Below are 12,932 nucleotides of genomic sequence, written 5' to 3' on the forward strand. Positions count from 1 at the left end.
CGGTCTCTGTAGCTGAAGTTCCTTATGTGTGCTTTCATTTTGTCGTCAAGTTGCAATCGGTCAGGACCCCCTCAAAACATTTCCAGCTGTTGCGCTCGTCTCGCTTCCGCGTCCGTCAGCCGCCAAGTCAGCCGCACCGCTTGATCCCGCGCACATACGCTCAAAAGGCCGTCCGAGTGGGCCGAGTGGAGCGGCGCAGCTGTGCTCGCCGGTTCCAGCTCGCTGAAGGCTCGCACCCTTTTCATGCACCCAACCGTCGGCTTTTGCCTTCTCCCCGCCCCTCGCTCCTCTTCGCTAGCTCATCCCGCTCGTCAGTCGCCGCAAGGGCAGCAGGCAGCCGCTTGGGCAGCCGCCTCCAATGCTCACGTGCTGGCCTTGACTCTCAGTCGCAGGAGCGCGGCCCGGACACTTGCCCCTTTCCTCCTCGAGGGCTTTCAGTCCTTCGCTGTCCCGCGCCACTACGGCGCGCGAGGTCGCCGGGCCGACACGGTCTCCTGTAGACTCTTACCACGCGGGCTGCTCGCCCCACGGACGTTGAAGTGCTCTCCTGACGGACTTGCCGCGGTCCCGCACCGCCCTTGACGAGGGGATTGGCTTCGCGCCCGACGGAGCCTGCGCTGCTGTAGGCCTTGCAGCTCCTGCACCTAGCTTGCACGGTCGTGCACTGTCTGCCCGAAACGTACTCGCTTGTCGCGCGCGTCCGCGCGTCCGCTGCGCCTGCTTCGTCTCGCGCACCGCCTCGCGGAGTCCTTGTCCCCCGTGACCCTCGCCGGCCACCCGAGAGAGCGAACCCAGCCGCGCGGAGCCCTGTGGCTCCCCTCGCTCTTTCCCCCGGCCAGCTCTTCTCTCTTGTCTGATCAGTGCGCGGCATGAACGCCCAGCGAGTCTTCGAGGCGGGAACATGCCGACAAGGGCTGTCGATCGTGCGTGTTAGGCCCGATTACCCTGCCGAATTTGAGCTCATGACCTGATGCAGGGCGAGTGGTGCACCTTGAAGGCAGCCGAGACCTGCTGCGGCGTTGTCTGCGGCAACGCCCCGATCAGCGGGCCTGCAACGGTACTCGTGTGCGTTGCGTTGCCTCGCCGACTTCCGACCTCGCCGACTTCCGACGGGAGTGCTCACCTTTGTCCGCGCTGCAGCTTCACGCTTGGAACCCTCGTAGGGTGGCCTGCCGTGCCAAACTTCAGACTGCTGCTGATCGCCTCACTCGCACTTGCAGATGAACCTCGGCGTCTGCTACGGCTGGAAGTCTGAGGCGCCGTTCAACCTCATGCTACAGCTCCTCGGTACAGACGGCGCGGTCGTCGGAATGCTCGTGCGGACGACCGGGAACAAGTTTCACCTCAGCGCGTTCCACGCTCCGTTCGCCCTTCTCGCGCTCATGTCCAGCATCCCTGTCCTCGTCGCCGCCTGTACGGTCGAGGTCGAGCTCTTCCACAACCTCTCTCTGCCTGTGCTCGCCGAGCTCGAAGGCACCGAGTTGGGCAAGCAGCTCATTGAGGCAGGCATGGCGAAACCCGAAACGCCTCCTAAGGAACGGCCCAAACTTCCAGTAAGTTGCGCTCGCGCCAGCTTGTGTGCCTTCTACTGACGTGAAATCTCAGCCTACCGCTCACAGTCACCCCGTCACGAAAAAGGACCTTGAGGCCGCCGAGCAGCTCACGCGAGGACGACGCTTACGCCAAGCCATGGTTCCGACGGGCAAGACGGCTTTGCTCGGCGTGGTGCGCTGGGAAACGCGCAGGTCAGCTCGAACGCTTTCGACGCTAACTGACCCTTTCATGTGCAGACGGCGACTTGCATGTGCGCACTGCACTTCGTCTTCTGGATCGGCGCATTCTTCTGGATCCATCTCGGCTTCAGCGGACCGGCGCAAGCGAACTGCCTCGATGAGCTGCCGCTGTCGCAGTACGGCCGGACTATGGCCATTATGACGGCCGTGTACCTCGTCTACGGCCTGTTCTGGTTCTTCTGCCTCTCGTACGGCCTCTTCCGCCCGAAGCTGCACGCAAAAGCAGAGCGCTGGGACGGTCTTCAAGTGTCTGCTGCTTTTCATTCCCCCCTCGAGCCCCTGAGTCTGACTATTTTCTCGACAGCACGGGCAAACTCCCCGTCTTACGGTCCTGGCGCTGGTATGCCGAGGCTGTCGAGCCCAGCAGGTCCGGATGGAAGAGATCCCGCGAAATCATCCGCGCGTGTTACTGCGTGCTCCCCTTCGCGGCTTGGACTGGTTGCTACCTCAGCTTGTGGTTTCTGGTGCGTCGTCTCTCGATGTGTCCGTGACGTTCTGCGCCTTGACACTCCGCGATGACAGGCCCTGGACAAGTTTTTGTTGCTCGGCAGTAAGCCGCTCCGTCCTGTCTTGACAGCTCTCGATCCTCACCCGCCACTTCGTGTCGCAGACAACCCGTGGGACTGGGGGCAGGTCACCGCTTCAGTTGTGCGTTCTTCCTCTCTCGCTACGTTGTCCCGCTCTCGCTCGCACGCCGCTGATAGTTTCCTTTGCTGCACCCGCGATTTCAGAACATCCTCGGTGGGGCGTGTCTCGCCGCTCGAGCTTTCTTCGAGCAGGTCGACGGCCTCGCGCAGGGCCAGAGCGTCAAGGAAGGCGCGCAAGCCCTCGTCAAGCTCAGACACGAGCTCAATAACGCGACGACGGACTTGGGCAAGATCCGGGACGAGGAACCTGTCGGCCGCGTTTCGTCGCGACCGCCGAGGCTTCCGTCGCTGCGCCTCGAAAGGCGGGAGAAGAAGAAGACCCGAGGCGATGACGATTCGGATCGCCGTCTCTCCAGCAGCTCGCACGGGCGCTCGAGCGTCTCGAGCTCGACTCCTCGATCTCACTTGCCGCCGCCGGTTCGAGGTCCCGCGGATCGCGTTCAGGCGCAGCTAGACGACTTCAATGCCGAGTGGGAGAGACGGCGAGCGGCGTGGCGAAGCCAGGCCCACAAGTAGAGAATGCGGTCTTGCATCGTGTTGTAACAAGTGTACTCCAAGGTTCGCAGGCGACGACTAAGCACAGCCTTCTTGGATTGCGCATCTTCCGATGACCAAACTGTTCCGGGCGCGATGCAGCGCCTCCTCGCCGCACCGCCTCTGTAATGGAGTCCGCTGTCTCCCCACGCAAGTGCACAGCTCAGCTGACCGTGCATTCCGCGGAACCAGCGTCCGCGTCCAGGAGACGTTGCAGTCCCGGCACACCGAGCAGTCCGCCTTGCTTTCCCGTTGCTGCTTCGCTTTGCTGCGCTTCTCATGCTCGCAATGGGGCTCTGGGGTTTCCAGGAGGCGAGTGCTGGGTCGCCCCTGCTTGCAGTAGCCAGATCTGACATTGTCGCGATTGCGCAGGGCTTCGACACATCCTGCAGCGGAGGCCTGGGCGTCGTGAGTGTCTTTTCGGTTGTTCCGAAACCCGAAACTCATGCGAGACTGCAGGACGGATACTGCGCTGGCGGAGACGCAATTGCCGACAAGTGCTGCGGTGAGCTCGACGACGCCAATACGTTTCCCGTGACCCCGCCACTCAAGACCTAGGAAAAGGGCAGGCTTGTGCAACATTGTCCCCATTTCGGGTCCCGGCAGCTTCCTTGCGTTCGTCCACCGCCTTCGGGACTAAGGAAGACCTTTCGCGTCTTACGCATGCTGACCGCAACTCGGCCTACAGAGCGATCGTCGGCACGTTCCTCAACCTCGTGATTGCGCTCTGGTGGAAGACAGAGACACCCTGGAGTCTGCTTTTCCAGCTTCTCGGAACCGATGCCGCCGTCATCAGCCACATCCATCGGCTCGCCGTGACGACGAATCGCATCTCGTTGTGGCACTACGCTTTCGTTCCCCTCACGGTGATCTCCTTCGTTCCGGTCTTGATCGGGTGCTGCCTCAATCGCTTGAGGTACATCGTGAGTCGCCTGCATTCTCTACCCCAAAGGCGCACCAACACTGACACACGCCGCTGCAGCACGGCGTCTCAACGGGAGCCGAGCTAGCCATGCACGAGACGATCAAGAGCGAGCGTCAGACAAAGCAGGCGCACACGGAACGTTCCCAGGGCAAGTTCGGGTCGTTCAAGGTGCGCTCTGAGCGGTCAAGTGATCTTCCGCAAAGCCAGATACTGATTTGGCTGCGCGGCGCTAGCGTCGTCTACACTCTCGACACGCGAGTCAAGAAGTACCCATCAGCGAGACACCGATCCGTCCAAGCAAACTGTCCCGCCCTCCCTCATTCGTCTCTGGCAATCCCGACATTTACGGCAAGTACCCCAAGGTCCGCGTCATACTCGCACAGACGATGGTCTACGGCACCGCTGGGCATCTGGTGCTCTACGCAGCGGTCTTTGCCGCCGTCTTTTGTGCGTTCCATTCCTGACCTTCTCAATCCCGCCGGACACGGTTATCGAGTCTTACATTGTCTTGGTCCAGTCTTTGTCGATAACACCGCGCAGGAAAACTGCAACGACGAGTTCAACTTGTCCGGCTGGCGGATCGGCATGGGCGCCTTCGCGTTCACCTTCCTCCTCATCGGCACCGCTTTCTGGGCTTGTCTGTTCACCGCCTGGATGCTCCTGCGGTCCAAGCGGAACCTCGGCCGACTCTCGGAGCTCATCAAGAAGGCGCGCAAGGAAGCTCGTCGGCGCCAGATCGAGGCGGGCAAATCAAGTTCGACAAGGAGGGACGCCGCGCATCGCCCGAAAGGCGGATTCGGCGCGCCCGAGTCGGACGACGAGAAGGAGGAGCGAGAGCAAGAGCGCGGCGTTGCTGACGGCCTTGACATGTGCGCTCTCTTCCACTCTCGCCTCGGAGAAGCGACCACACGTCTCTCCAACGTTTCTCCAACGTTTTTTCCGTTCGACAGCTTGATGTACTTCATTCTCGTCGCCATCTGTCATGCACCGGAGCGCTTCGTACGCTGGCGTGCAAGCAAGAAGGCGCGGCAGTGGTGGCGCTGGGGGCTGTGTACGTTCTTCGCTTCGCCGTCGGGTTGACGCCCGCTGACCTCGGCGAGCACGACAGCCTTCTTCTTTTATGCGGTCTGGGCTGCGGGATACATAACGGTCTACCTCATTGTGAGCGGTTCTCCGAGGACCGTGCTACAGCTGCAGACTGCGCTGACTGGTTGCCGTTGATCAGGCCGCACAAGGCTTCCTCCTTCCCGGCACGAATCCCTGGCCTTACGGTATGTACTTCTCGCCAACAAGCCCACGAGCGAGCTGACCTGTTCGCGTACCGTCAGAGCAAATCAATGCCATCGTTGTACGTCCTGCTCTAGCTATTCCCGCTTGTCCATTCTCAGGGGCTGACCGGACTGTGTCCCGTAGAGCGTCATCGGCCCGACACTCGTTGCACTCCGCGTCACAATCAACACAAAGGACGACTGGGACGACACTCAGAAGGAGCTCCGCCGCGAAGCACTCGTGCTCGAGCATCGTCTGAGGATGGTGCACAACGACGACACCGACTCTCGTCGTGGGCGGTCGACGTCGCGCGAGGACGTCTACATGACATCGGCTCTGCCGTTGACCGGTTCAACGAGCCCGCACAGAGACGACGAGCACGCGGATTTGAGCGAAACAGACGATCTGCTCCGGCCGGTCGGCCATGAGGGCGAGTCTTCACACCGCCACCGGACGCACACCCGGAGCAACAGTGCGGCTCGCCGCGAGTCGTCGCCGTCGCCGTCGACATCGGCTGATGCGCTCAATCGCCACGAATCGAACGTAAGTGCGCTATCGTCGAATGACTCGCAGCTCGAGCACGACGAGCAACTCGCCAGAGCGCGTAGACAGAAGAAGCCTATGGTCGTGAGGTACGGAACGGCGTAGACCTTCTTCTGCACGAGGTGGAACACCAACAAAGGGGCGTTGAGGTCGGAACAGCTGATGAGGCGCAGACGAGAGCAGCGAGTCGTTTTGCGAGCTGCAGCGGTCTGCGACACGCGTCGAGCTGTCCTACGGTGTCTCTATAACGCTCGAAGAGACGGAGTGGGAAGACGTGCATACAAGTTGTCGCTCGAACCTCGCGAGTCCGGCACAAGGTCAACTCGGTGCAACCAGCCTCAGTGCTGCCTGGCGAGGCTTTGTGCGTCTGAGACGACGCTATACGTTCTGCTGAACAGCCTCACCACCGCCGAAAGTCCTCCGTCGCGCATTTGAGCCGGTCGCCTTCATCGCCTCATCGCGCCTCGACATGGCCGGCGGCCTCGGCGGCGCACGCCGCGAGTCGATGGCGGGCTCGCCTGCGCCAGCAGCCAACACGACGGCCGTCAAAGTCGGTACGCACGCTTCTGTATCGTTGTCCTGCGTTCACGCCCGAGAGATCGGCTCAGGTGGGGTCTTACCGGAGTCGGCGTAGGACAACAAAGGACAGTACCTCGCCTAGACGCAGCTGACCCGTGAACCACTTTGTGCAGTCGTCCGCATACGACCGAACGCGGGCGCCGAAGCTGTCAACGTTCCCGCCCGCTTTCAGCGCACCGCTGTGCAGCCCCTCGGCTCGAACAGCGTCCAGGCGGAGAACCCTGGCCCGGCCACGGCTGGTGCAGCCGCTGTAACGCCCGCGTCAGGCGCGAAGGGCAAGCAGACGTTCACGTACGACCGGGTCGTCGGGCCCGAGGAGGGGCAGGATGCCGTCTACGAAGCGGCGCAGCCCCTTGTCGACGCTTTCCTGCAGGGCTTCAACGCGACCATCCTTGCATACGGCCAAACGTCGTCGGGCAAGTCCTACACGATGGGAACGGACCGGCCCGCCGACGGCTTCGTCCACAGCGCAGAGCGCCGCGGTATCACGCCGCGCGCAGTCACCGAGATCTTCGACCGTCTCGCGCAAGAGTCAAGAAGTAGTGGCACGACCTGGGCCGCCAAGGTATCGTACGTCGAGATCTACAACGAGGACCTGATCGACCTTCTCGCCGGGGACGTCGACGTGCGACCCACCGTTCAGATCCGCGAGGACAAGGGCGTCATCCTGTGGCAAGGCTTGCGCGAGGTCAAGGTCACTACAGCCGACGAAGTGATGGACTTGCTCACAGCCGGCTCGACGCTTCGCCAGACGGCCGGGACCGACATGAACGCCCAATCCTCCCGTTCGCACGCCATCTTCTCCCTCACCGTCACGCGTCGCAAGTGGTCCGGTGCAGGTCACCCACCTCCACCTTCATCGCCTGCACGCGGCTCGCCTGCATCACCGACGCACAGTCGCCGCGCCTCAGCCCTTCCGCGCGTGTCGAGCCCGGTCCCGCCTGGTCGTGCAGGCACGCCGACGTCCGACCGCCCTGGCAGTCGCTTCGGTCTGCGCCCTCCGAGCGCGCTCGGCCGGCCAGCCAGTCCGCATGACGACGACGGCAGCTGGTCTGTCGTCACGTCGAAATTGCACCTCGTCGACTTGGCGGGTTCGGAGCGGCTGAAGCGGACGGCGGCGGCAGGGGACCGAGCAAAGGTGCGCATTTTGGTCGACGCTCCTGCAGCCACGAAGCTGACCACTCGCCTCGCAGGAGGGCATCTCGATCAACGCCGGCCTTTCCGCGCTCGGCAATGTCATTTCTGCGCTCGGCGACCCGACGAAGAAGGCGACGCACATTCCCTACCGCGACTCGAAGCTCACGCGCCTCTTGCAAGACTCGCTCGGCGGCAACGCGCGCACCATGATGGTCGCATGTGTCAGCCCGACCGAGTTCAACCTACAAGAAACGCTCAATACGCTGCGCTACGCCAACCGCGCGCGCAACATCAAGAATCGCGCCGAGATCAACGAGGTCGAGGCCGGCTGGGACGACGTCGATTATCTGCATCGTACCATCCTCAAGCTGCGCGCCGAACTCGCTGCTGTCAAGTCGGGCGACGGCTCCGCTTTGTCGGCTGTCGCCGAGGAGAACGCTCGGCGCAGCATCGACGGCGGCGTACTGGGCGGGTCGACCGAGTTTGAGCTGCAGCAGAAAATCGCGCAGCTCACCGCCGACCTCGCCAAAGCGCAGTCGGGCTCGCTCGTGCCCGGCAGCCCGACATCGTCGGGTCCGCTGTCGCGCGACCAATTCGCCGCGGCCGTCGAGCCCATCGTCGAAGAATACGAGCGGTCGCTCTCCGCGCTCGAGAGCCAGCTCGCTCTGACCCGCGCCGCACTCGGCCATTCCGAGGACGAGATGCGCGACCTCGAGGCTCGCGTCGAGGACGAGGTCAAGGCGAACGAGGAGAGCGCGCACCAGATCGAGGAGTTGCGCCTGCGCGTCGCCAAGCTTTCCGAGCGCGAGGCGACAACGGAGGCGTACGTGCGCGACCTCGAGACCAAGCTCAAAGACGTCGACGACGCGGGCGAGTCGCACGGTGTCGCGGTCGCCGACTTGCGCAAGGAGCTTAGCCGCAACCGCGACCAGGCGCAGTCGACCGAACTCTACATTAAAGAGCTCGAGGCGCGCCTCGCGCAGACAGACGAGTCGAATGCGGCGCTGCGGCGGCAGATCGAGGTCCTCGAGAAGGACGTCGCACGGCGCGAAGAGGCGCACCGCGAGCTCGAGTCGCGCGTCGCACTCCTCGACACGTCCAAAGAGTCGAAGCTTCTCCTCGCCGAGATCGACGACAAGGATCGCCGACTGCTCGACCTCGAACGCGAGCTCGACGAGGTTAAGGCGCGTGCTGGGACTGCGACCGAGGAGGCGGCGCGGCTGCAGAAGCTCGCGCAGGAGGAAAAGGCCGAGAAGGAGGAGCTGCAGAGTCGCGTGCGCACGCTGGAGAAGGGGCAGGCACGGTCGATTGTGGTCACGCCGCCACGCATGCCTGCCGATCTGTCGATCAACAGCGACGCGCTCGACGCTAGCGAGTCGACCGCATCCGCTGATGCCGCCTCTTCGCCGAATGTCGAGGAGCTGCAGAAGCAGATTGCCGAGCTCGAGGCGACGCACAAGGCGACGACGAGCGAGCTTGAGGCGGCTATGACCAAGTACCGCGACTCGCTCAAGGAGATCGAGGACTTGAGCTCGCAAGTACAGGAGGCTCGTCTGCTCCACTCGCAGCCTCCATCCGACCTCAGCGACGGCGGCGTCTCGCCGGCCTCGTCGCGCTTTCCACATGAGCGCCGTTCGGAGGGTGACGAGGAAGACGACGAGGTCGAGGAGCTGTCGACAACGGCAACGTCGCCAGCGGTCAACGGTAGTCGAGGCAACTCGCCTGTCTCGACGCGTACAGCGACGCCGCGCACGCCACATGCGCGGCGGAGCATGCCGCTGTCGCCTCAGCACCGCCTGTCTTTTCTCGGCCGCGGACAGGGAGCCGTTTCACCGTCGCACTTGCGCTCGGCTTCGCTCTCGCAGGAGTTGTCCTTGGCGGCGTCCTCGCAAATCTCCTGCCCGACGAGTCCGCGTGCGGTCTCGCCTTCGCCCAACTCGCACGCTCGTCGCGACAGCTCGTTTGGCCAGAGCGAACGGAGCTATGAGCAGATGAAGAGCGAGGTCCTCAAGCTCCAGTCTGCCCTCAACGACCGCGAGGACGAGATTTCGACGCTTGAAGCGACCGTTCAGCAGCTCCGCACTCCTGTCCTCTCGTCACCAAACGCCTCTCCTTCCCCCGTCATCGCTCGCAACGGCTTCGACTCTCCCGACGTCCCCTTCCCTACCATCGTCACTGAACGAGCTGCCACTCCTCCGCCTTCCTCGCCCGCGACTGCCCAGCTCCTCCTTTCGCCTACCACACGCGCAGCCTTCGACGCGCTGAAGGCCAGCGTCGCCGAGAATGACGAGGGCACCGGCCTCGGTCTCACCAATGCCCTGCCTCGCGACGGTACGGGCGACGGAGAGACTCTCACGTCTTCGCGTCTCGACGACCTAATGCGCTCAATGGCCAAGAAGGAGTCGGCCCACCGCGAGGCGGTTGAGCAGCTTGAGGGTGAGCTCGGCGCACTTCGGCGCCAGCACGACGAGCTCGTCGTTCTCTCTCGCGACCAAGTCGAGAACATGTCGACGGAGATCGCGCAGCTGCGACACGAACTCGAGGAACGCCCGGCAAAGGGGCATTACGCGGCGGTCGAAGCGGAGCTGCGGCGCCAGCTGAGCGAGAAGGACGAAGAAATAGAGCGCGCACGAACCGAGGTGGCGAAACAGGTCGAGGCCACCAAGCAGTCGCTGTCTGAAGGTGCGTTCTGTCCACCGCTTTCACCGCACTGTGCCCCGGTTCACAATGTGGCATGCAGAGCATGCGCGCAATATCGCCTCGACAACAGCGGACCACAATTCCGCGCTCACCCGTCTGCAAGCAGAACACGCCAGTGCCGTCAAGCAGGCTGCCTACGATCACGAGGAGGCCGCCAAGGAGACCTCCGCCGCCCACTCCGCCGCGCTCGCCGCCGTCAAACACCAGCACGAGGAGGCGCTGCGCGCGAAGGACGCCGAGCACCTCGCTGCGCTCGAGTCGCAAGCGGCGGAGCTCCGCGCGGAGACGCAGCGCGAGGTCATCGCTCTCCTCGCCAAGGTGGAGCAGCTCGAGAAGGACCTCGCTGCCGCCGCAGCCGCGTCCTCAGGCGAACACGCTGCAGCTCTGGAGCGCCTTCAGCAGAACCATGCTGAGGCGCTGCAAGCGCGCGGCGCCGATCTCGCTGTCGCGCGCGATCAGCTCACGCAGGAGCATGTGGACGCCCTCGCGGCACGCGATGCTGCACACGACGAGGCCATGCGGCAATTGCGGGCGGAACACGACGGCGCACTCTCGGCTGCGAGCTCCTCACATGCCGAGGCCGTCGCGCGCAAGGACGAGGAGCACACCGCTCGCTCTACACAGATGATGGACGAGCACGCAGCTGCTCTGGTTGCACTCGAAGCCTCGCACGCCGAGGCCCTCAAGGCTGCCGGCGACAAGCGTGACGCCTGGGCCAAGGAGGTCGCGCAGGCTCACGCGCACGAGCTCGAGAAGCAGCGCATCGATCACCATGCCGCTGTTGCTGAGCGCGAGGCGTCGCATGCCGCGGCACTCGAAGCGCTGCGGGCGAGTCACGAGGCGGCGCTTGCTTTGTCTAGCTCGGCGACCGATGAAGCAGTCGAGCGTTCTCGAGCTCAGCTGGTCGACGAGCACTCGGCAGCGATTACGGCGCTCCAGCAGCAGCATGCCGAAGATCTGCAGCGAGTGAGAGGCGACCACGATGCCGCTCTCGAGGCAAGTGGAGCGGAGGCTCGTGCCAACTCTGAGCAGCAGCAGGCAAAGCTGCGCGACGAGCATGCTCAGGCATTGACGGACGTTCAGGCGGTGCGTCGTCTTGCCACCTTCTCTGTCCGACGACAGTTACTGACAAGCTGTCCCAGACTCATGCTTCCGCGCTCGACTCGGTCCGCACGACTGCCGCCGCCGACCTTGATTCCGCACTCGCTAGCTTGCGACAAGAGCACGGCATCGCGCTCGACGCGCTCGCCGCCGAGCACACCGCGGCACAGGAACGCATCCACGCGGAGCGAGTCGCTGCGCTCGACGCTCTTCGAGCTGCTCACGAGGTGGAACTTGCCAACCTGACGAGCGCGCGACAAGCTGGCGCCGAGACGGTCGAGGCTGAGCGCGATGCGGCACGAGCAGACCTTGCTACAATGCAGCAGACTCTGGACGCGAAAGAGGCTGCGCTGTCCAGCATTGCCGCCGAGCGGGACGCGCTGTCAATTCGCCTCGACAGCCTCGCAGCGCAGCACGCCAACCTCGTTGCGGAGCACGCGCGCGAGGTCAACTCGCTGCGCCAGTCGCTCAAGGTTCAGCAGCACGCGCCGCCCGCTTCCGCCAGCGGCGAACTGCAGGAGGCGCTATCTGCTCTGAGCACGCTCGAGCAGACGCTGCACGAATCGCAGGACGAGCGAGAGCGCCTGCTCGGCGAGTTGCACCAGCTGCGCGGCGAGGCGAACGGGACGAGCCCGCAACCGCACAGTCGCAACAGCTTTGAGCACGCCTTCAAGGGCCTCGAGCAGTACCGCTCGGCCGTGGCCAACCTCGACTCGCAGCTCGTCAAGACGCGGAAGGAGCGTGACGGCCTATCGACGCAGCTCGCGCGCATGTCGCTCTCGTCCGTGTCGGCGGGTCCAACCGGACTCGGCATCATGACGCAGTCGTCGACGACCGATGCAGCCTCCCAGTTCCGCGCCATGTCGCCCTCGTCGGAGCTTGAGCGCGCCGTGTCGCCGACGCTGCGCAGCGAGCGTTTCCTCAGCAACGGCAGCACCTTCAGCAGCAAAGCGCCTCCACCGACCCCGCCACCGACTGTCCCGCCGCCTCCTGCGCCGCTTCCAACGGCCCCACTTCCACCCGTACCGCAGACTTCGCCGATGCGTCCCAGCAGGCGAGCTTCGAACTCGTCGATGACGACGACCGAGGCGCGTCGCGGCTCGCTTGGCCCCGAATCGCCTGCTAATAATGCGCGGGACTCGCAGGCGGTCGACCCGCGCTTGGTGCAGCAGGTCAAGGAGCACGAAGCGGCGGTGAGCAGTCGGATCTTTCTTTCCCTTTCGCCAGAAGCTGACAGTCCGCTCTGCAGGTTAACCGCCTCAAGCAGCAGCTCGCTCAGCGCGACGCAGACTACCAGTCGCAGGTCGACTTGGTGTCGACGCTCGAGTCTGCGCTCAACGATTCGGAACGCAACCTGCGCAAGGCGCGGCTCCAGTCGAACGAGTACGCGCGCGAGCGCGACTCGTACCGCGAGACGGCCGAGCGGCTGCGGATCGAGGCGCAGGACTCGCACACGACAAGCGAGAGCTACCGGCAGTCGGTGCTCGACATGGAGGAGCGCCTACAGGAGCAGCGCACCCGCGAGAACCGCGCCGAGCGCGCGCGCGCCGACCTCGAGGCCCGCATGTCCGAGGTCAACCGCCGCAAGAGCAAGTTTGCGTGCTTCTAGACGCAGGTCGTCGACCAACCACCCTCTCTGCTTTCCCTCGTCCGCCCTCGTTATTAGTGCCTCTTATTTCCAGGTCTCTCCTTCGGGTTTCGTCG

At 64.0% G+C, this 12,932-nt stretch overlaps 1 protein-coding gene across 1 annotated transcript; it reads left to right on the forward strand.

Moving 5' to 3' along the window:
• Nucleotides 1-869: 869 nt before the first annotated feature.
• Nucleotides 870-12,837, forward strand: JCM10292_002565 (uncharacterized protein; the record flags this gene model as incomplete). The annotated part of the gene is made up of 27 exons (XM_076651445.1): nucleotides 870-923; nucleotides 977-1,065; nucleotides 1,141-1,159; nucleotides 1,221-1,553; nucleotides 1,606-1,725; nucleotides 1,791-2,041; nucleotides 2,098-2,257; nucleotides 2,316-2,343; nucleotides 2,404-2,441; nucleotides 2,525-2,703; nucleotides 3,347-3,382; nucleotides 3,533-3,589; nucleotides 3,663-3,897; nucleotides 3,957-4,067; nucleotides 4,283-4,346; nucleotides 4,417-4,768; nucleotides 4,850-4,950; nucleotides 5,008-5,060; nucleotides 5,125-5,170; nucleotides 5,228-5,247; nucleotides 5,313-5,715; nucleotides 6,110-6,265; nucleotides 6,404-7,428; nucleotides 7,484-10,109; nucleotides 10,168-11,213; nucleotides 11,270-12,421; nucleotides 12,478-12,837. The coding sequence occupies 27 exons, from the start codon at nucleotides 870-872 to the stop codon at nucleotides 12,835-12,837; spliced, it is 9,114 nt and encodes a 3,037-aa protein (XP_076502983.1).
• Between the last annotated feature and the right edge of the window lie 95 nt (nucleotides 12,838-12,932).

The sequence above is a fragment of the Rhodotorula paludigena genome, assembly GCF_050403205.1.
Source record: "Rhodotorula paludigena JCM10292 DNA, Rt_paludigena_JCM10292v1_ctg51, whole genome shotgun sequence".
Taxonomy (NCBI): Eukaryota; Fungi; Basidiomycota; class Microbotryomycetes; order Sporidiobolales; family Sporidiobolaceae; genus Rhodotorula; species Rhodotorula paludigena.